Genomic DNA, 22,486 nt, shown 5'->3' with positions numbered 1-22,486 from the left:
GAAGAGCTCAAGATCTGCGTAGGTACATGTAGAAAGTGGTTTGCTGAGCCAAAGTTGTTAAACGGTCTTAAAAGTCAAAACCCAGCACCTTGAATTGGGCTTGGCAGTGGAGGGGGGCAATGAAGATGACAGAGCACTGTTGTGATCTACTCATGTCACCTAGACCCAGGTAATAGTCTCACAGTCATATTTTGAACTTACTGAAGCTTCTGAACCATTTTCAAAGGCAGACCTGTGTACAATGCATTGCTAATCTAAACTGGCAAAGGATGCTGTTGCCCTTCCTTCCTTTTGTGCCTCTAGTAGCAAAGGTGGATCACTGAGCACTCGAGACTAGACTGTGAACTTGATGCTTTAGAGCAGGGGTCGGCAACCTAAGTCCCAAGGGCCACAAGTGGCCCACGGGGGTTGTTTAACCAGCCCGTGAGCCGCCCCCGAACCAAGCTGCCCTCTCGGCAAGTCCCTGCGCGCTGTGCTAAACTGGTGCAGCGCGGCACGGGGACTCGCTTCCACGGTGCTGGAAATCATGCCTACGCATGCATAGATGCCTAAAATCACGTCTGCGCAGGCGCCAGAAATTGTGTCTGTGCAGACGCAGACGCCGGAAATCACAGGCGGCCGCGGGCGCAATCTGGCCCACAGAGGGATCTCCACTGGAGTGAACCGGCCCAGGCGAGGTAAAACTTGCTGACCCTGCTTTAGAGGGAGTGAACCCCCTCTAGAACAGGTTGAACACCACCTGAGCAGATGAACCAACTACTAATAGTATTTCAGTTTTATCTCAACTGAGTTTCACATTTATTGGCTCTCATTCAGTTCATTACCATGTCTAGGCACTGATGTAACGATCAGATCATCTCACTTTTATTTTATGAAAAGGAGTAGAAATAAACATTAGCCTATTAATCTATTAATCTCTTTCATTTCATTAGAGCTTGTGCAGGAGAACACCTGCTAGGTTGTTACCCTTTTGTTAGTCTCCCATTCTGCTGCCCTTGGCGGCACCCAAACAGCACTACCTGGGGGCAGTCACCTCACCTTGCCTCATGATAAAGCCACTTATGGGGAAGGACCATAGCTCATTAGTAGAGCACATGATTTGCATACAAAAGGTCTCAGGAGCAATCTCTGGTTTCTCCAGGTAGGACTAAGAAAGATTCTTGCCTGAAAGCTTAGAGAACCATCGCTAGTTGCTAGTCGTTGTAAACAGCTTCCTGTGTTCCAGGGCTCTTCTCCGATCCTGTAACTTTTCAATCATGGCAAATAAAACTCTTTCTAGTATTGAATGGTTCTGAAATTGCTGAGCGAGACTTTTGTGTGTGGGGAGGGGGGTCGTTTTGAAGAGGAAGCAAAGATGCGATTTTGTAGGATGGTTTTATATCAGTGTCTCAATTTTACTCCAACTGGAGTGTTATAAAACCTTTACTCATATTTAGAAGCTGTCTGTCCTCTTCCTATGGCATCTGGGAACTAATTGAAACAAAATATCTCTGAAAAGTCTGTTGGTGTTTGTAAAGGGTTTTTTTAAAAAAAGAAACAAAAAAAGTCCAGAGTTTTGCATCATTTTCTTTGCTGTTTTGCAAAGCCATCTTGAATTGTGAAAAACAATGCAATTAATTTTCTCCCAGTGCAATCATGCATAGATTTAATAAGCATCCAAAGGTGGGATCCATCTGTAACGTATGCGCTGCATGCTAAATTACTTCGCTTCTGCTATTTTTTTCTTTCCAAACCTTAATTAATTGAAGAAAAAAAATTGTTTATTAAAGTGGGAACAGGCTGGGCCCTGTCTTTGAGTCTCTGGTTCAAAAGTTCATGCAAATCCCTAAAGACTCATATGTATGTGTGCGCGCCTGTGTGTGTGTGAGAGAGAGAGAGAAGGAGGGGGAGAGAGAAAGAAAAAGAGAATGAAAGAAACAGTCTTACTCACAAACAGTCTCATTCGTTTCTCTGTTTGGTGTTGCCTCCCAGGTTCTGTGCTAAGGAGCAGTGGATCCTCCTTCCTAATGAACTCTGCACTTTTCCCTATATTTGGGAATTTCAAATCCTTATTTTTTCTTCCTTTCTTAGTGCACCACAAGAGAGGTCCAGATCTTAAGCAATCACCTTTTTTTGTATGAAGAAACGGGCACTCAGAATTTAATTTGTTAAATAAAGGGGAAGCAAATGGGCATGCCAGGACAACATTTTCTAGCCTGGAAAATCTGCCTCCTAAACTGAAGTGCATGTGGCTTAGTGTGAGTACTTAGGGGAAACCACACTATCTTGCTGAGGGGCATGGGGCAGAAGACTTGATATCCTGAGCCTGAGAGTGCCATTTTAATGAAACTTGGAGCCCCAAAATGTAATTGGAACTGGTTCTTGTAGTGGTACCGCGGGTAACATACGCATCAGGTTACATACGCTTCATGTTACAGACTACGCTAACCCAGAAATAGTACCTCGGGTTAAGAACTTTGCTTCAGGATGAGAACAGAAATCGTGCTCCGGCGGCATGGCAACAGCGGGAGGCCCCATTAGCTAAAGTGGTGCTTCAGGTTAAGAACAGTTTCAGGTTAAGAACAGACCTCCGGAACGAAGTAAATACTTAACCTGAGATACCACTGTAGAAGGGAAGGCTTCCAGGCAACACTGTAATGGGGAAAATGAAGTGCTTCAACAAAGCTTGCTGGAGAGTGGGAGCATGAATTCGTCTGTTTACAAACATATACCCTGTATCACCAGAAGCCTGTTTAGATTTTCAGTTGGGGCAAAAATACACATGTTTGAAACAAACATAGTAAAAGTGACCTTAAAACCAGGTCATATAGATGTAAAAAACTATGAAAATCTGCTTTAAAAGAAACCTTTTATAAATTTGCCAGCTTCAGCTCAGACAAACATACCAGGAAAAGATCACAGTTTAAAGGTCATGACTGAGGTGGCTATACTACATCCTCTTGGCAACTATAGTTATATAACAGGTGGCACCCTTTAGCAGGGCTTCTCTAACAAGCAGCTTTACCCAACCTGGTGATGTCCAAATGTTTCGGACTACAGTCCCATGGTTGTAAGTCATGCTAGCTGGATATAGCTAGAGTAGATGGGAGTTGCAGTCCAGAACAACTGGGGGGCACCAGCCTATTGTAGAAGATGGTTGGGAATGGAGGAAACTCATAAGGATAGATATGTTCCATAAAGTATATGGGACCTAAAAGGCCAGGGTTTTATAGATATGAGCTAGTACCTTGAATGTTGTGTCCTGGAAGCCAATTCTCATAATGAGTGAATAGCCTGTAGAATGAAGTACATTCTGCTATCTGCATTTCTAATCATACTTAAATTATAGTTTGAGAAGTGGAAATTATGTATGTTATCATTAAAACGCAAACAAAATAGAATTTATCCCCTATCTGTACTTGGGACTAAGTAACACTTCCACGTAGACATTCATAGATTCATAGATTTGCACTGTAAATTGATCTAGCATAGAACACAGAAGCAAAGGATCTTCAGCCACTCTTCTTTGCTCACCATGTTGCCACCAGTGTATATGTAGGTAAGCTAATGCTTCATTAGGGTTCTTGAAGAATTCAGTCTGTGCAAAATCCAGTACAAATTGCTTGATCTGCACCTCTCAGGCTTATGTACAAACCAGTACTTAAATGTTCACCAGATTTTGTACTTGTACAAATTTTGAGACTTCTCCGAATTTTTTGATGCAGTTCTCCAACCAACCAATGTGCACAAAAATGCTTATATTAGGGGAAAGTATGCAAAAAATGTATACATTAGTGAAAATACTTTGCAAAAGTGCATTATGGAAGTGGAAACTGCAAAAATTTGTATCTTAGTCAAAACTATACAAAAAAGTGTAAGGAGAAATTTGCACTAAAACACTGATGTACATGAGAATTTGTATGTTTTTTTTTAATTGCAAACTGCTGCCGAAATGTGGAGAACTTAATTTATACTTAGGAAAGGAGAAATGGAGATAAACCAAAATGGACAAATGTGTCCATTCCTAGTCCCAAGTAAGTATTACAAGATTGCAGCCCTAGCTGCTGAATGCAGAGTTAAGATAATACCATTGCCTTATTCCCCTTGAGTTCTGCTTATTCTTTTGTTGCTGCTGCAGCAGACTTTATAAGCTTTCAAGTTTCCCATGATGCTTCTCCATCTGTTTTTAGAACCAAAGAGCCAGAAAGGACCTGAATGTCTTAATGTTCTATGCTCTGCTCACCTATTCTCTAGAATTTTCTTGTCTCCCCATTGCTGGATTGCCGTCCTGCTCTGTCTTCCCCTTCCAGGTGATTAAGGCTGTATGACTGTCAATTTCATTTGTACACCAAAGGCAAACGACACTAAGCAGGGAAATTAAAATATTTGGTATTTTAAATCAAGTGTTGCACATTGGTGTGTCTGGTGCAGAAGGTAAGCATATGGTGCGAGTTAAACTCTAGTTTCACTCTAATATGGAATAATAATGGGATTCTCTAATAATGGGAACTCTAGTATGACCTTCCGCTCACAATTTTGTGGCTGTCTTTTGTGCACTCCCACAGTGGCAGACCTTGGGGTCTCAAATTTCAGTGGTGCCCTATGCAGCGCTACCCCCCTCGCTCCATTCTAAAGCATAGTTGCAGCATCCCCAGCAGCGCCCCCGAGGCTCTGCGCCCAGTGTGACCGAACCAGTTGTGCTTCCCTAAATCCACCTCTGGCTCCCATACCTATACCTAAGTGGACAAACTGAAGGTCTTAAAGTATCCTGCTTCCCGCTTTCCTATTACCGGTATGTTCTGTTCAGCAAGCGGAGAGAGGGAAGCTGAGTTCCAATCCATTTGTGACCATAGCAGGGTAGATTTTCTTTCTTCACTCTGGCGCTGCCTGCCCGTAGAAGGAACTGTTTGCGTGGTTTGCTTCAGATGTTTCTGCCTTCTGCTTCCCGTAGCCAGTCAGTTGTGTTGCCAGTTGTGGGGGTAACAGACTGTCAGCCATCTCAGCAGTGGCGTAGCATGGGTTGTCAGCACCCGGGGCAAGGCAAGTAATTTGCGCCCCCTAACCTGTGGATTTGTACCCCCTAACCCGTGGATTTGCGCCCCCTAACCCTAACCCCCAGATGTTGCGCCCGGTGCGGCCGGCCCCCCTGCACCCCCCACACTACGCCACTGCATCTCAGTTTTGTTTGCAATAACCAGAAAAGAAAACTGTGTTAAAGTTTCCTGTAGGTCAAGGGATAGGGAAGCTGTGACTTGTACCTAACCCTAACCAGCATGGCCAGTAGTGAGGAATAATGGGAGTTGTAGGCCAACAACTTCTGGTGGGCCACAGGCTCTCCGTTCCTGGTGGCATCGGGGTGGGGGTTCTGGATTTGATTTCTGACCCACACTCATCTTCAAGAACAAATTGCATTCCTTGAATTGATATACAATTGAGGCAATAGGTGGGTCTTGGTTTCTCTCACGTGGCTTTCTGACATGCCTGTCCCTCCTCACAACCCTGCATTTCAAATTTTAAAATACTGATGTGTGTAAGCCTGAAAAAAATCCCAGAATGTGCTAGGTTGTGGAAGGTTTGAGTCTACCTTTTAAAAAATGGAAACATTTTCTGAACTCTGAGCACTTGGCTCCAAAATATCACTGGTGTAGGTTTCAGATCTGGAGTACGGTCGGATTCTCCTTATAGAGTTAGGATCAAAGGAATTGCAGCTTACCTCATTGCAGCTGTTTTTAAAAGCCTTTATTCTGGCGAAGACTTTCGGAGAGATCCTCTCCCACCTGTTTAAAAGCTCCACTCTTCAACATAGCCAATTGGGAATGGGCTCCTTTCCATCCATTCTGTGAAAGTTAACATTGAACCCTGCAGTAATGGGTTTCTTCCTCACCCCTCCTGTCCCCCCCGGACATGCTCCCACACCCTTTATTATAATCCTTGTGGGTCAATTTGCTATTTGTGAGCCCCTGAGTGCCATCTTTGAGAATGCTTGTGCTATCTGCCCCCCCCCCCATGGAGCCCCATGCCATTCTCGATGAAGAATCCAGCACCACTGCTTGCACTCAAAAATTGCTAGTTAGGAAGAGTATGCTGGGGGGGGGGGTGAAAGAGGAGGAGGGGAGAGTGAGGGGGAAAATGTTGTGGCCTCTAGCTGTAATCAGCCTTGTTGCTGTCTGATTTCTCAGACTAATAGCTGAGCAATAGAAGTCTGGGAGTTCAACCAGAGGTTATCTTTCCCAGGTAGCATCTCGCTCAACGAGAATTTGATTTTTTTTCTATAGGACTTTACTCCATTAGATTAATGAAATTTCAATGAGAGCCCGGCACCCCCTGAAGCTTTGTTAACAAAACAAATGGCGAATCTGTAGGTGAGACAGCTTGCGAGGGAAACGGACGCGAAGGTGAAATGCTTCTCTGCTATCCGCCCGTCCGGCCTGCAACCACATTGATCTCTATTTAAAGCCACCAATTGGATTTTTTGTTAATTATAAATGATTGATTGGCAGGGTTTTCCCTCCCCTCCTTATACGTGTCCTCTCTGCCACCCCTGCCAGCTCCCCCTTCCTTTTTGCTTCTGCGCCCACGCTTCAAACTTGGCGTGCTGCTGTGTGTGGAATGGATGGAGCTGTTTTGGATTTTTTTTATGTTAAAGAGAAAGCAAACTTGGAACAGTATTCAATGTCATGGCTGCAAGCTTTTCTATTGTTATGTGTTCTTTCCTTTGCAGATCAGATATAAACTAATTGCATTATTTTCATGGATTACCAAGTGTGCATAAATTTTAATATACATTCCTCTGTTCTTGCTGGATATGCCATGGCTCGATCATTTCTATAGAAGTTTCTTTGGGTGATGCTCACTAATAGGTTTTTTCACCCCTCCCTTTTTTCTCTTTACTATAAGTTGTGTGCTAATTTTTACCACAAACCACCGTTTTTACAGTGTTGAAAGTATACCTTCAAAACAGCAGTTCTGTCTGATTTGTTGGTGTCTGTCAAAATATGCACCATATTATTATTGTGTTTTTAAAAAAATGTTCCAGATTGTAACAAAGCAAACCCTGTACATATCACAGGGCAGTAATTAAAGAGTCTTGGTGGAAGGGTCAGGGGAAACAAGTTTGGCTTGTACAATATTCTGATTTAAAATCAACAGAAAATCAGGAAGCTCACTTGCTATCTTTAAATCATGATGGTTTTAAAGTCATATGAAAAGATTGTGGTACAAATACGGACAAACTTCTTTCTGCTTCCTGATTAAAGAAAAAGCTTTCAGCTGGTTTTACTGCTCTTGGTAGACTCAGCTAAACTTACTGTACTCTCATAGTTCCAAAGCAACCCACTGTATTAGATCTTGGAGATGGGCCCTATAAGTATTGAGATTGGGGCAGACACATATCTGCAGAGGGTATAGAGCTTCTGACAACCCCAAATATTATTCTGAAAATTCCTTATTGAACTCTTCAGTTTTTTCACGCGATCAGTGATGCACGTTCACACATATTTCAGTATACTTTCATGCAACTGTAGTGCTTATAATATATTCTTATTATGCATGTATTCTCATAACGGTTATCTTTAAAATAATGCATTTGCCAAACCACTTTATGTAGTCTAATATTGAGATTCTATGCTGCAGTGTGATTCCAAAATATGCATTGGTTTGTGCTTCAATTATGTTTAATACAGCTTTATTTCCTATTAATAGCTTTACTGCTTAAAGAAGATCATTTACATTTATAAACAGGTGTTATAATACAACAAATAGCAATGTAACATTCCATGCTGCAGAATGAACTTGTTCAAAACACAATCTTCTCTGTGTATATGGGCTAACAAAGCGTATGTACAAGTGAGTAAATTAAGCCACTAGTCTCACAAGTGACTGTCTAAATATTATGCCTTTTACAAACAAATGTGTACTAGGGGATATGTATGCAGAGATAACTCCCTACATATGTTGATGTGGTTTAAGTGTTATTGACAGCTAAATATTGAAAGTGCATATTCTGAGTGTGTTACAAAGACATGTGTGGTGCCATTGTTCATACCTACCATTAAGGTGAGAACATAAAAATACTGACTTGAGGCTTGTCCCTTCCTTGTTTCTGGTGATCCTTCCTATATTTTCACCATATTCTAGTAGCTGTTGGGTGTTTATAGTTGACACCACCCTTCTACACGTTGGACTGGTTTCTTTTTATCAAGTTCAAGCTTTCCTTATTTTCCCGCTCTTTAGGTTCTCCCTCTCCCCCCTTCACCTTTCTTGTTCATTTTTTTAAAAAAGCATTTGTCTGAAACAGCTCAGAAGCCAATAGGGGTGTGCAGGAGCTTAAAAGTTTGCCAGTTCCTTGGTGCATTGTGGAAAATCTTGTCAGAGTATCTTCAGGTCCCACCCAGAGGCAGTAATGATAAATGGGGTGGGGATGAAGATGCCACACAATGAACAGCACGTATCTGAAAACCGTGGCATGAAGAGGTAGCTCTAGACTCTGTAAATGCATCTCCATTTTTTTCTTGTTAACACATCTCCAGGGGCACATTCAAATCACCCTCAGTTTCTTCCCAATCAGCATCATTGTTGGTATTCACCAGCTGCAATTTAGATGGGAAACTAGGATAGGTTGTCTGGAGGGCAGTGCATTTTGATGAGCAATATACTGTGCACTGTCCACTTGGGTTTGATAAGTACAAATATCTCACCTGTCCAGGAATGTCTGCTACTGCTTCCATTGCATATACAACTTAGGTGCAGTAGAGCTAGGAATGGTCAGATCTGTCAGTTTTGGTTTCTCTCCGTTTCTCATTTTTCGAGTCTTAAGTTCAGATCCTCACATATACAAATCAGTTTGCATTTTCTTTCTCTTTTCAAGTCCTCATGGAATTCATCATCATTAAAGTTCACATTTCTCCTAATGTGCATGTGACATACGGCAGGTCTTGCTGTCCAACTGCAATGCATTCTCAGAAAATTGTTTGTTAAGTGAATGTTTGCATAATGAGTTGATTATTTCCATTTATTCCTATGGAGACATTTATAATGCGTTCCCGACCATAGAATCTTGACCACCCAATGACAGAAAACCCCATGAAAACCCTCTGAATCCTTGTAAAAGGCAAACAAGGAAGGAAAAAATGCTCACTTATTTGTCTGGTCCCCCCTCCCACCATGGTTTCTAGTGAAACACTTGCAACAGGCCAGTGAAGCACAAATAAGTAAGGCTTGTTAAAAGCTGTTTATTTGTTTACAGTACTACACACAGGTCTGGCAGCTGGGATAACTGAATCTGCAGTGTGTATAGTAAGGTTTGGTTACTAATTCCTCATGTTTGCATAAGCGAATTTCCTATAACAAGCATTTGGATTATGGGAACAACATGTAGAGTACAATTTTGCCTAACATAAACGTTTTTGCAAAAACATATCCCTAATGTAGCATGCTTTTGTGTGTCCCAAGTTTGAAAAGCACAATCAAAAAGAGAGGTAAGCATTGCAGTCCAGCGTGCCTTTCTGTCTCTGGATGGTATTCAGTGACTTCCCTTAAAATCACTAGATAATTGTGGCTGAGGTGAGATTTAACAGTGTCCATTTACGGTTCAATTGACTACACTAACACTCCCCTCCCCTCCAGCCCCTTTTGTTATGTTCCTTTTGATTGTCAGAGTTTAATTTCATGTGTAACATTGGAAGATGAAATGAGTATCCAATCTCTTTGGACAAGGACCATTTTCCTTTCATGCTGATCCAGGATTGCCACCACCTTCCTTCTTGGCAGGGTGTAATTTGAGCAAGCACTGAGTTCTGTTACATGGAAAGAATTCAAATAGAGGGGATCCTGATCCATTTGCAAAGTGCTGGTAGCCAATAAGCCTTTGCACGTCTGGACTTAAAGAGTATGCGTTTCTAGGTCTGTGAGTGTTGACTTCTAAGCAGACTTGAACCCCAAGCTCTCTGTTAAGCACTGCTTCTTGTTCTCTCCCTCTTCCCTCTACACTATCTTCCCTTGAGAATGACTAGTCATTACTTACGTTCTGTGGATCTGATGACTAGGACTGTTGCTGACATTTGCTGTTGGATAAGCCGTCTGTGAACCAAGCTTGCCTTTTACTGCTGGAGCCACTTGATATATTGATTTATGCATTTTCATAGTGATTTCATAGTAGTCCTCCAGATGTTGATGGACTACAACACATATCATTCCTGACCATTGAGCTGATGGGAATTGGAATCCAGAAGCTGTGTGGTCCTGTTATAAAGAGGATGGATTTGAGGTTGGGCTGGAATCTCTGCAAGTTACCTTTTCCCAGCCTCAGTTCCACAACAGTCAGTTAGAAACTAGAACTTGCAATGTTTCCTCAACATTGCAAGGGCAAACAGTGAACAAGATTGTACATCATTTTGTGAGTTAAAAGCACTATGCTATCAACAGATAATTAAAAACAACAACTAGATCTGATATTACCCATAGAAGCTGCAATAACATGAGTTTAGTGCATAGGCAGTGCTTTAGAAAAACCCAGCATTCCACATCAGTCCAGTTTTAAAACTGGCCATTTGGCTGCTCTGCAGGAGTCTAATTCTGTTTTTGCTGAGCATTCCCTTTGTAATCGATGCATTGGCTGCAGTTCTGAATGAGGCAGAGGAATTCCATCAAAGATTGTGGGCATTGTTCTTTGCAGAGGAATAAAGGGAATCCTCCCCCCTCCCCCACCAAATAATCCACAACCCCAGATTCCTAGCTTTCATTTTTTCTAAAGCAGGAAGTTTCTAGTGTTTGTAGAACCTGAAGTATGAAGCAATATGTGCAGCTACTTTTCTCATTGGTTTTCTGAGAAACTAGCCTGCTCCTCCCTTTCAGTGTTTCGGCCAATGAATGAAGTCATAGGAGTGATTGACATTTGGGAAATATTTGATTTGATTTATTATATTTCTATGCCACTTTTTATTCAAATGAATCCCAAAGCAACTTACAAGCAGTAAATAACCATAACATGATAGAACATAATAGAACCTCACAAATACAGCATATATCATATAGAATAATTAACAAATCATCAGTGAAGCAATTGAAATCTATAAAACACAGTTAACAATGCCATAAATAAAAAATAAGCTAAACATCACAATTAAAGCAAAAGTCTTATTATGTGATTAACAAATCAATACAGAATATATATTCTATGAAACAATATTAACATTAACAAAATAGCAACCAAAAATTATACTTAAGTACTGTTAAATTCATACGAACGCTCTCCCCCCTCCATGACTCATAATCTTTGACTCTGGTCAGCTCATTAAAATAAATAAGCACATAGTGTTTGTGTCAGCAACTACCTTCTGAAGGTTACTTGGGATGGAGGTGGGGCAGCACAGTGAAACCATCCACCCCCTGATGGCAAACAGTCTCTCTCTCTCTCTCTGCACAGTTCTTCCTCTGGAAACAGTGCCAGTTAGCCCTCTTATAGAGGCTCCTAGGGCTGGAGGTTGGAGCAAGACAGGTGGAAAGAGTCTCTCTCTCCTCAAATCAAGTCAATTAGACAAAGAGAACATTGGAGTGAAACACCGATATCTAGAATCTAGAAGTTGTTTCTAGTGGTAAAGGTAAAGGGACCCCTGACCATTAGGTCCAGTCGCGGACGACTCTGGGGTTGCAGCGCTCATCTCGCTTTATTGGCCGAGGGAGCCGGTGTACAGCTTCCGGGTCATGTGGCCAGCATGACTAAGCCACTTCTGGCAAACCAGAGCAGCACATGGAAACACCATTTACCTTCCCACCAGAGCAGTACCTATTTAGCTACTCACACTTTGACATGCTTTTGAACTGCTAGGTGAGCAGGAGCAGGGACCAAGCAATTGGAGCTCACCCCGGCGCGGGGATTCGAACCGCCGACCTTCTGATTGGCAAGCCCTAGGCTCTGTGGTTTAACCCACAGCGCCTAGTGGTATTCCTGCTCAAAGAAGAGACATGTCCAATTCAAATGGGGGGGCGTTGGATTAACAGCTGAATGATGCTCAGATATGGACAAGCCCTTTCTTCCAAAAAGCCTTCCTGGAAGTGGAATGCTTGTGATACTGGCATAGATCAAGCTGATAGAGGTGGCATGGGCACAGATATAGAATTTAATTTCTCAAAGCTGAGCACTACTTCACGTGATAATGGTGGCAAATACTAATTTGTGATTCTATTACCCTTTGCTGTTCTGTGGCTAATTCTAACTCTCTGGCAATGCATAGCTGTTTGATAGAGTTTGAGTTTTTAGATGCTTTTATCTGAAAGCTTAACAGTTTTATGAGTACACATAAAATATTTAATATGCACCCATAAAAAGATGTAAGTCTGAAGCAAGCCAGTTTCAACCAAGACACTTTCCATGGCAAATACTCTCATGAACAGCGATTTGTGTGTTCTGTAACATGGGGCTGGCGCTTTGTGTGTTAGGGAGTGTGAGTTGTCTCTAAACACAACACCTTCCTGCTAATGAATTCCAGGCTAGAATATACACTAATGGTGCCAACTGACTTGTTACAAATTTGTACAAAATCATGGCCTGCATGTACAAGCACACAGCATAGGAACTGGCGCTCAAGGAGCACAAGTCTGTAAAACTCCAAAAGAAAATATTGATCTCACCCCATTCCACTTAACATAGACCTGTGTCGAAAACCAGCATTTTCAACCACTTTTAAAGCTAGCTGTATTTATTTATACTTGGCTTTGAAGGGAAATAAAATAGAGGAGAGAAAGAAATATGCATAAGGGAGGTGGGCATCTTCTGTTTTTGTGACTGTTTAGCTTTGTTCTGATATGGTTGGGGAAAGAGTTATTATTGCAGTTCTTCATGTGGTACTTAGTGGGGGAGAGCCTAAATTAAACATGTAATGTTTATTGCTTAATGGTTGAATAACAGCCCAAAGCAAATGTACTTAATTTGACATTCTGCACACACACACACACACACACACACACACACACACGCACATGCATGTATGTCTGTACACAGACACACACACACTCCTTTATCACCACTTCACTTCTTTACAGACTTTATTCTGTTTCGAGCTTACATTTTGCCAGCCATTAATCACAAACTGGAGACAGATGGCTGTTTGAAAAGTGGTATGATATAAGGAACATTACCATTGGTGTGCGCACTCATTTTTTGTTCACCAATTTTGCAGGTTATTGAAATTGTACAAACTATGCAAAAACTGTTCACTGGACGCTATAGTGGGATGCCCTCTTCAGCAAGGTGAAAAAAATGTATAATCTGTATCTTAACCTATCTTTTTTCTTTTCTTTTCTCAGCAATCCTCTTGTTTTCATCCATAAAGGAAATGAGAATGTTTGGCATTTATGTGTGCAATGAGGGTTGCATTTTTTTTCAAAAAAACAGAAAACCGTCCAGCTTTATTAACTTAATAAAAATGTATTTAATAAAATAACCGTTCACTAAAGAGTTTCTAATGCATAGTTGCAGTAGAAATGAAATTTCAGTATTGTTTAGCTGACCAGTCAGCCATTGGTCTTGTTACAAAAAAATACATTCTAACATCAAATGGAAAAGTAGCAGGTTTCTGTGGAAAATCCATTGGTAAGTTCAAACTTCAGGTGGTTCCAGTTGTACTTCCTTTTCTTAATGCTTCATCCACTCAAGGCTCTGGCTATTCATATGCACACATCTGCGCTTCAACACATGTGTTTTCTAGTGTGCTGCTGATTTAGTCGTTCCTGTGTGTGAAGTTCACTGTTACACTGCATCAAGGGTTTTTAAATACCAAAGTATTACCATCCTTGAGCAAAAAGCTGATACTGAAAGATTTTGTGAGATTGTATGTTTTTTCAGGGAAACTATTATATTGTGACACTGTAATGTGCTCTACTATGTGGGACTGTCTGTAAGGACAGTCCAGAAGCTTCAGAATGCAGTTGCCAGAGTCTTGATTGGTACCATCTTACACTGGATATTCCTGTGTTTCTGAGACCAAATTAAAGTGTTGATTTTAACCTTTAAATTGGAGGGTCTCTTGATGTGTACTTCTTTGCTCTGAGAGGTGGGCAGTCATGAGAGAAAGAGGGCCTTTTCTGTGGTGGCTCCAGATCTTTGTGAATCTGCCACTCAATAGAACTGTGGTAGTTGGTGGCGTGTCAGGCTTTTTAAAAGGCCTTAAAGACTCATTTGTTTCAGTTGACCATTCCCTGATTATTTTTTGTCCCATTCACTGAATGGAGGCCGGAATATATTTATGTTGTTAGAATGCCGAGCCTGTTTATGTTTCTGTAACTCTGTTTTTGGTCTTGATTTTAGTAATAATGATTTTTATCTATGTGCTTTTTATTGTTCTGAGCTGCTTTGGATGAGTTTTGTCTGGAAATGTGGCAAAAATCACAATTGTGAATGAGGTCTGAACATTTGCAGAAAACAATTCCATGTTCCGTGGCACGCTAAAACTAATACCTCAAAGATATTGTGGGTTTGGTTTCATACCACCGCAATAAATCAAATATCACAGTAAAGTGAGTCACACATAACTTTCACACGCAAACAAACAAGCAAAACAAACAAAAATGTTATACTATACTGTAGTCTGTTGAGCCAAGCCCCCCTGGCTGCAGGGGCAGGAGGGAAAAAACTCAGCTGCAGGCCTAGCCAGCTCCATTCCATGCCCAATTCTGCAATGGAACAGACTCTCAATAACGGGCACATGATAACTTTAGATGTAGGAGAAATCCCTCGGTTTCTCCAGTGTAAATTGGGAAAAATAACATCTGGTTTCAAAAGGGAATAAATTATTTACTTTATATTTATGCTTATTAAATTTCTAAAACACCTTTATTCAAGTGGATCCCAGGGCTGTTAACAAGAATATAATAAAGCACAGTTAACTTGTGTAATCTTACAACAATTAAAACAGCACAAAAATATAGCCACAGACATAAAGCAAAGGTAATAATCCCCAGACTTCAGGACCTTCACCCATCTAGCCAGTTCCACCAACAGCTGGTATTTTGACCTGAGAGAATTATGGGACAATGAAAAGTAGTAGCCTGTATTTTGTTTTTAAAAGCTCTTTGAATTTAAACTTATAAAATGAAAGGGCTTCAAAAGCGGGGTGGGAGTGTGATGGTGGAGAAAAACTGTTTTGGCGGGAATGTGGAAGAGAGGGAAAGATGTATTCAGCAATGAGTTGTCTGTACATTACAATTAAGGCCAAAAAGGTTAGGTTTGCTAATTGGTATGACTGGTCAATTTCTTCTCTAGTTATTTCATTCTGAGAGGCTTGTTTAGGAATGGGCTTCGTTACCAGCAATCTGTGCTCATTTTTTATGCTTGCCTTTTATTTGAATATGATGGTGCAATGGATGTAATTGATTGTCTGTATTGTTTAGCCACAAGAAAGCTGTTATCTTTAAGAAATTCTATCAAAATAGCCCTTATTTTGAGAAACTGTCACTTAATCTAATTGGCCTGATCATAAGCCAGTCAAATAAACGAAACACTTATTGACAGATCTAGTTAGGCTGAAAGGATTTTGGGACTGGAGGATCGTATCATAACATAATGTCCCATTTTCTCTTTCTTTTAAATGGACTTATAAAATTTTATTGAGCATTCTTTCTGTTTTGCTTTCCTTTTTTGCTTTAAGAATAAGCTAAGTAATGTTTTTCATTAATATGTTTTGTAATTTATGTGGTCCCAATGGGCTCTGCCAAGGTTAAATAATTTAAAGAAATAAGCTCCCCCTCCCCACCTTATCTAGCATAGTGAAGCTAATGAAGAATACAAGGCGCTTTGCTCTCTCGCAGCACGAATTAGATCTCAGAAAGAGTGTGAGCAAGCGGCAGCCCCAAGCCTACAAATCTCGACATAAATATGTAGCAAGATGTTGTGAATTTTATTTTATCTCTCTCTTAAAAAAAAAAAAAGGAAAAGGGGAGTGGGAATAGGCCCATAAAAGCAGATTAAGCACCAGCATAGTACTCTTTGCTCTCCTGGATTACAAAAGGATGTTATGGGAATGCACTTGACGTTCCCATAAATTAAAAATCAATTCTTAACGATGAAGCCGACTTGTTTTAGCACATTACCCAGGTTAAATGGGAGCGTGCGGAAACATCAAGCTCCATAAGATGAGGGGAATCTGTGTATATTAATATGATTTAGAGGATGGTCTACCTCGATGGAATAATTGTTATTATATCTATACAGCCAGATGGTACTTGGGGTAAACAGCCGCTGAACACCTAAATTGGGAAGCCAGTCAGTAGGCCTTTCAGGTGTTCATTGTACACTCTATTTATTTCTTTTGTCACTAGCACCTTTACTGTATTCTTCAATGAAGGGAAATAAGTCCTTTAGATGTGTTTGGTTTTGTCATCTGTTTCTTTCTCTTTTTGAATCTGTAATTTTTTATGTTTATTTGTTTTTAAGAAGAGACTTGTGTTCCATTGTAATAATAATAGAAATGTGGTTTGTGACTAATACAAAATTGGGTTTATACTTTCTTAGCCCTAGAGGCAACTTCAGCAGTAGTCTCACTGTAATAGCAGTTTTAAAGACTCCAGTGCTGAACCTACTTACCTGGCAGTAAGTCCCATTGAGCTCAGTGGGATTTATTTCTCTGTAGTCATGTAGGATTGTGCTCAAATTAATTTTGCATAGGTACAAGGTCAAGCAACTTGAATCTGAATGTGAATCTTTTTAATTTGGAATATTTTCAAATATTCAGAAGATACTTTAGATACATAAAGTCTTGCTGAGTTTTAGAGCAATGCTGTCAAAAGCTTCTACTAGGCTTTTAAGCTTCTACATGTGATGTGTGCATAATTAGGAATGTTTGGATTTGTTTGAATTAATAGAATGAAAATCTGGATTTCTGCTAGCCAATTCATTGGAAAAATTATCAATGATTTCTCTGCAGATTAATTTCAGCTCTGAGTACCACTTTCCTTACAGATAAGGGGGAGAGGAGAGGCAGATTTCAGTTGTCTGGAAAAAGAGGTGTTTTGACTCTGTGTACAAAAGTACAGGTTGAGAGGGAATAATTGGAGAACTCAAGCCTGCATAGACAATGTTAATTCCAGTGTGTGCTGGCCCCAGATTCAATCATAACTTGCATGCATTGCAAGTGAAAACATATGGCAGTCTTCCTCAACTTTATCTCCTCCAGATGTGTTGACTACAGCTCCCATCATCCCTGACTACTGAACATGTTGGGGGGGTGGGGGGGCTTGTGCAAACTGTAGTTTGGGCTGTGCTATAGGCAGGCCATAAGAGAAGTCACTGGACAGATGTGCTGTAAATACTAGGAGTCTGGCTGCTCTTCTGTAGTCAACACGCTAGTTCCCTCTGTCTGCAGCACTTCAGTATCCAACTCAGGCTATAGTTGTTCAGTGTTAGTCCTTTGATTCTGCAGCACCCCTAGCCAGAAGGCACAGAACTAGTTGCTTAAGAGTGGCACTGAATAGATGAGTGGAGTGAATCAGGGTGAGCATATACATATGCATATATGGATTGAACGGCAAACTTCTGAAGCAATCCTTAGATTTAAGCTCTCTGTAATTTACTAAGTTGCAAAGGGAAGCGGGAGCCAATGTCTGCATTCAGATGTAACACTAAACCGTGGTTTAGCGTCACAAGAGCAAGCTTTGGCCTTGCACATTCCCTGTTCCTCTTACAGTCTGAAGGAGAACATCAGGAGTGACTATTTCCATTTTAGAATAACCACAGACTGCCATGTCATCTAAACCCTAAACTGCTCCTGAAGAGATGGTTCGATAAACTATGGTTTGAAGCTGGCTTAACCAGTTTCTCTGGATTTGGACAATATTCTGAAATAGAGGAGAAAGCTTCCAAACTTGTTCTGTTGGCTGTACCTGATGCTTGCTTCAGTTCATTCTTGTAATGCTAAACCATAGTTCAGTGTTGCATCTGAATGAGGCTATTGGGGCATGCTTGGTGGAGTGATTTGACCTATTCCTAGCACCCTGTTCTTAGTCCAGAGGTCCCTCCCCACCAAAAAAGCAGAATCCCAAGAAATCTCAGTTACCTCTTTTTGACCTCAAGGGTTTAATTGTGCAGAAAACAGATACCATCTGTGTAGTTGGAAGACAGTGTTCCAGGATCCCTTCTTCCCCCTCTTCCATAATGAGGGCTAGAAACATGATTGAGAGTGTTCTTGGGAAGTCAAATGTTGCACAAGATTTGACACATATGCACCAAACTGCTGGTCACACAGAAGGTACACCGAGCCTCACAGTGTCTATTTATTGCTCTGGGATCCCTTAACAAAAATGCTGCCCTGCTAGCCATTTAGAGCTAACTATTATTTAAATTCCTGAAGGGACTCTTTAAGATCTGTCTGTGCAAACAAGACTTTCATTGCTAGGTCTTTTAGGATATGTAGCCTTTAAGGAGAATGGACAATTTCCAAGTTTAGAAGAGAGCTAAGGGATTTTCCGCCCAACCCCCCTTCTTGGCTTAGCAGTCTAGCGCATTCTCTCTCAATTAAGGTTCTGAAAGTGGTTGTGTTGTGCTACTGCGTGTTTTTACGGTGTGCTCTCATGATTCTAATTGAAACTCTGATAAGGTCAGTTGGTTGCCAATTCTCCATCTACGTTGCTAAGGGATACGGAGCCTTTGCTAGTATAAAAGGGTAGAAGATCTCCAATACAGTTGAACTAGTTATTCTTCTTTCTCTCATTTAACCATATACATCTGCTTTTTTTAAAAAAATTGATATTTCGTTCTGAAAGCATCTTTGGTTGTATATAGCTGAACACAGGCAATAGTGTTAAAGATAGCTGAAGGTGATGTAATAGAGGATTGTTGCCTGTGGTGTACACTAAGGGTGGATGAGAAATTTGATTCATTTAAAGATGAGCCTAACTAATTCATGCTTTCCAGAACAATATGTGAACCAAAACACAGCCATCCTTCTAAATTTGCACTTCACCAAATTTTGTAATGCGCTTTCACAACCAAGCAACGTATATAAAATGCATATACTAAGGCTAGGTAAAGGTAAAGGGACCCCTGACCATTAGGTCCAGTTGTGACCGACTCTGGGGTTGCAGCGCTCATCTCGCTTTATTGGTCGAGGGAGCCGGCGTACAGCTTCCGGGTCATGTGGCCAGCATGACTAAGCCACTTCTGGTGAACCAGAGCAGCGCACGGAAACGCCATTATACTAAGGCTAAGTGTGGATAAAAATGTGCATATTGGTGAAAATAGCATACAAAAGTGCATTGTATTAGGGAAAACTTCACAAAAATGTGTATATGAAGCAAATTTGATAATCTGGTCAGGTTCTATATGTGGAATGAAAAGAGGGGCACGATCTTTCTTTTTTTAACTTTTGCCTCAAGCAGAACAAAACATTTTGGACTGGGTGTTTGAACACTCATAGCCCGAGCATGAAGGTGATAGGATACCCCTATTTTTCTCTAGAATCTGGTATTCAGATATATACTATACATGGAAGTTCTACTCAGCAATCATGTCTAATAGTCACTACCTTCCATGAATTTGTCAAATCATTTAAAAAAATAATCAAGCTAGAGGTCATTGCAATGCCTTGTAGTTGTGAATTCCATACATTAAGCATTAATTATGTGAAGAAGTACTTTGTTTCAGCTGTTCAGAATTTACTGCCAATCACAGGCCCACTGAAGTCTGGTCTATCCCAGTTGTAAGAGAAAACAGGTTTAACTCTGTCCATTCCTATTTTCCAGGTGGATTTTAAAAATTTGCCCAGAAATACACATTGTAAAGATACATTTAAAAACAAATTGCTAGGTAGTCAGAATATTGTGTTCTGTCATCATTTCTCCTCCATTTTCCATCTTTAAACTTCTAAATTTGTGAATCCAGCCACCCACAGCCTGAGTGTATGGGCTTTATTGCCACTGCACACCTTGAATGAACATAGAACAAGTCCTACTGGGGGTGATGGGGTTTGATAGTGGGTAGAGAAGTTTATGTCCCTCTCCTGTAACACTAGAATTCCTGGACATCCAATGAAGCTGAATATTGGAAGATTCAGGACAGATCAAATAAAGTAGTATGTAGTTAAAAAATGGAATTCGTTCACACAGGAAGCAGTGATGTCCACAAGCTTAGATGTCTTCAAAAGAGGATTAGATGAATTCATGGAGGGCATAGCTTTCAGTGGCTACTAGTAATAATGACTATGTGCTACCTCCATTGTCAGAGGGAATATACCAGTTGCTGGGAATTGCAGGTGGACAGAATGCTGTTGCACTCATGTCCTGCTTGCATGCTTAACCACAGGATCTAGTTTGCCACGGTAAGAACAGGATGCTGGAGTAGATGGGCCATTGGCCTGATCAAGCAGATTCTTCTTATATTTTTAAGGTATGAAAATGCTGGATTTGGCACCAAGATGTATTCTTCAGAGTCAAATTTCAAAAGCGAAAAGTGAAACTTCTCAAAATGTAAATAAATATTGCTGGATTTCATCTGTGAAATTTCTTTATAGTTACAGAGGCCAGCAGAAGACAAAACTAAGCAGTATATCATTTAGGAAATCCATTCATCTGCACCTGCCCACCATGGTTGTCTGTCTGGAGTCAGAAAGTGTCCCTCAACCTCAGAGCAGCCCAGTATTTAAGAGGCTAAAGCTGCTAAGTTGTTTTCAACAACAGCGTTGACCACAGTCACATAAAGGTTATATTCCCCAAATGAAGCTGCTTTCAGGAAGGGATGCATGGAGAAAGTAATCACCCAGTTTGCACACCTCAACTACCCTTACGTCCTTCTCTTGTCAGTTGGTACCACTTGATAGGTTTTTTGTTTTCGTCCCAATGAGGCCACATCTCAGTGGCAGAGCACATGGTTTGCATGCAGATGTTTCAGGTCCTGTGCCCAGCATCTCTACTTAAAAGGCTCAGGTAGAAGGTAATCTCAGTAAATATTCTGCTCAAGGTCATGGAGAGCAACTGGTGGTCCAAGTATAGAGTAGATATTGCAGAATTAGATGGACAGAGAGTCTTACCTTATATAAGGCAGCTGCCTAATGGAGATGTTTTCCCCGGGTTTCTGTCTTCTTTCAAAATAATAGTTGCCCAGATTTCCTTTTTCAATATGAATGTATCTTCAATATGGCTCACATCACTGAACATACTACCATTTTGAACTGATCACTGTCGTGACAAACAAATGAAATATCTTCAGATTCATTTCTTACAACTACAGCTACCATTGTAACACTTTTAATTGGCAAAGTGTTTTCTTATATTTATGGTGTCATTCTCAAACAACCTTTTGAGGCTGTTCCCATTTTACAGATAGGGAACTAAGACAAGATGTTGTGTGTGTGGAGAGAGAAATTAATAAGCACGACTTCCCTGCTTTCATACTCAATAAGTCCTTAGCCTAGATGGTCTCTCTGATCCTTATCTAACCCCTTGACCACACATTTTAATGAGAGCAGAAAGTTAAGAAGCAAACAACGAAGCAAGATGCCTCATGGCAGCAGTTATTTTTTAACAGCTTATATAAAATATTACAGAAGAGAAAATAGCTAGATTGTATAAACGTGTCTGTACGCTGGTCTGCGGCAATTCCAATTTATGGGATGGGGTTTCTCGAGAGCCGCTCACCTCCAGGCGACAGAACCAAGAAGCCGAGCTGAACGAAGCAACCAATCTGAGACAGCAGAGCCTTTTTATGACACACAACTCAGGTTCCCCCCTCAGGGCACTAGGCTAAAATTACATTGCAATGAAACCAACAAGCTAAGTTAATTTTATTGAAATTAACATTTGAGTTCCCATTTTCCCTTCAGCGCATAGTTAAAGTGCAGCTGGTATTGTAACTGCTCAGGAAGACAGTGGATAGATTGGATTGATCAAATATTGGGATAGTGTGTGTGTGTGTGTGTGTGTGTGTGTGTGTGTAAAATTATATAAATCCTTGTGATTCAATGGTTTGTTTTCATCAGGATTTGTCATGTCATTTCCTTTCCAGCAGGTCTCCTTACCATGAAGTTGAGTTGGTCATGCTGAAGATACTATTTTTATTTTATTTTTTGGTGGGGGGAGAAATTGCTGTAAAGGAAATGTGACATTGTTAGGACACCTATTTTCTTCTACCTTTCCTGGATAGTCCAGAGAAGTGATGTGGCCCCCTGTGCATGAGGGTTACACTCCAAAACAAGGCAAACCTCACTACCTTCCTTATATTTCCTCTTCAGCGCTTGCATGGACATTACCAAAGGTAGCTTTAAAAGGATTAGACAAACTAATTCAAGTAGATATATTGCTGGTGATTAGCTGGGATAGGCAAAAATAAAACCTTAGCATTCAAAGTCAGGCAGATCCAAAATTTCTCAAACTAATTTTCTGGCAGTTTCCCCCTCCCAAGTGCTGTTTTCCACCTTCTCTTGAATTGTTGCACATATTAGGCAACCCATCCCTCTATTAAACTAGCTACAAATAGTGTGGAACTTTTTTTGACTTTTTTCAGCAGTAACCTGCATCTGTGGAACAT

The 22,486-nt window shown here is 40.7% G+C and overlaps 1 protein-coding gene across 12 annotated transcripts in view; it reads left to right on the top strand.

The window, feature by feature from the left end:
- The window catches only part of SKAP1 (src kinase associated phosphoprotein 1), a 338,005-nt gene that overhangs the window by 98,020 nt on the left and 217,499 nt on the right, over nt 1-22,486 (top strand). The window contains exon 1 of one of the 12 annotated variants that reach the window (XM_083583333.1): nt 3,953-4,013. The exons of the other annotated variants lie outside the window; for them this stretch is intronic. Coding sequence (XP_083439459.1) covers nt 3,968-4,013 — 46 coding nt within the window. The 5' untranslated portion in view covers nt 3,953-3,967. Of the gene's footprint in view, nt 1-3,952; nt 4,014-22,486 lie in introns of those variants that run through there. 12 annotated transcript variants of the gene reach the window in all.

This window comes from Podarcis filfolensis, assembly GCF_964270895.1.
Source record: "Podarcis filfolensis genome assembly, chromosome: 13".
NCBI lineage: Eukaryota > Metazoa > Chordata > Lepidosauria > Squamata > Lacertidae > Podarcis > Podarcis filfolensis.
The sequence above is the reverse complement of the archived record's forward strand: the minus strand, read 5'-3'. Positions and strand labels throughout refer to the sequence as shown.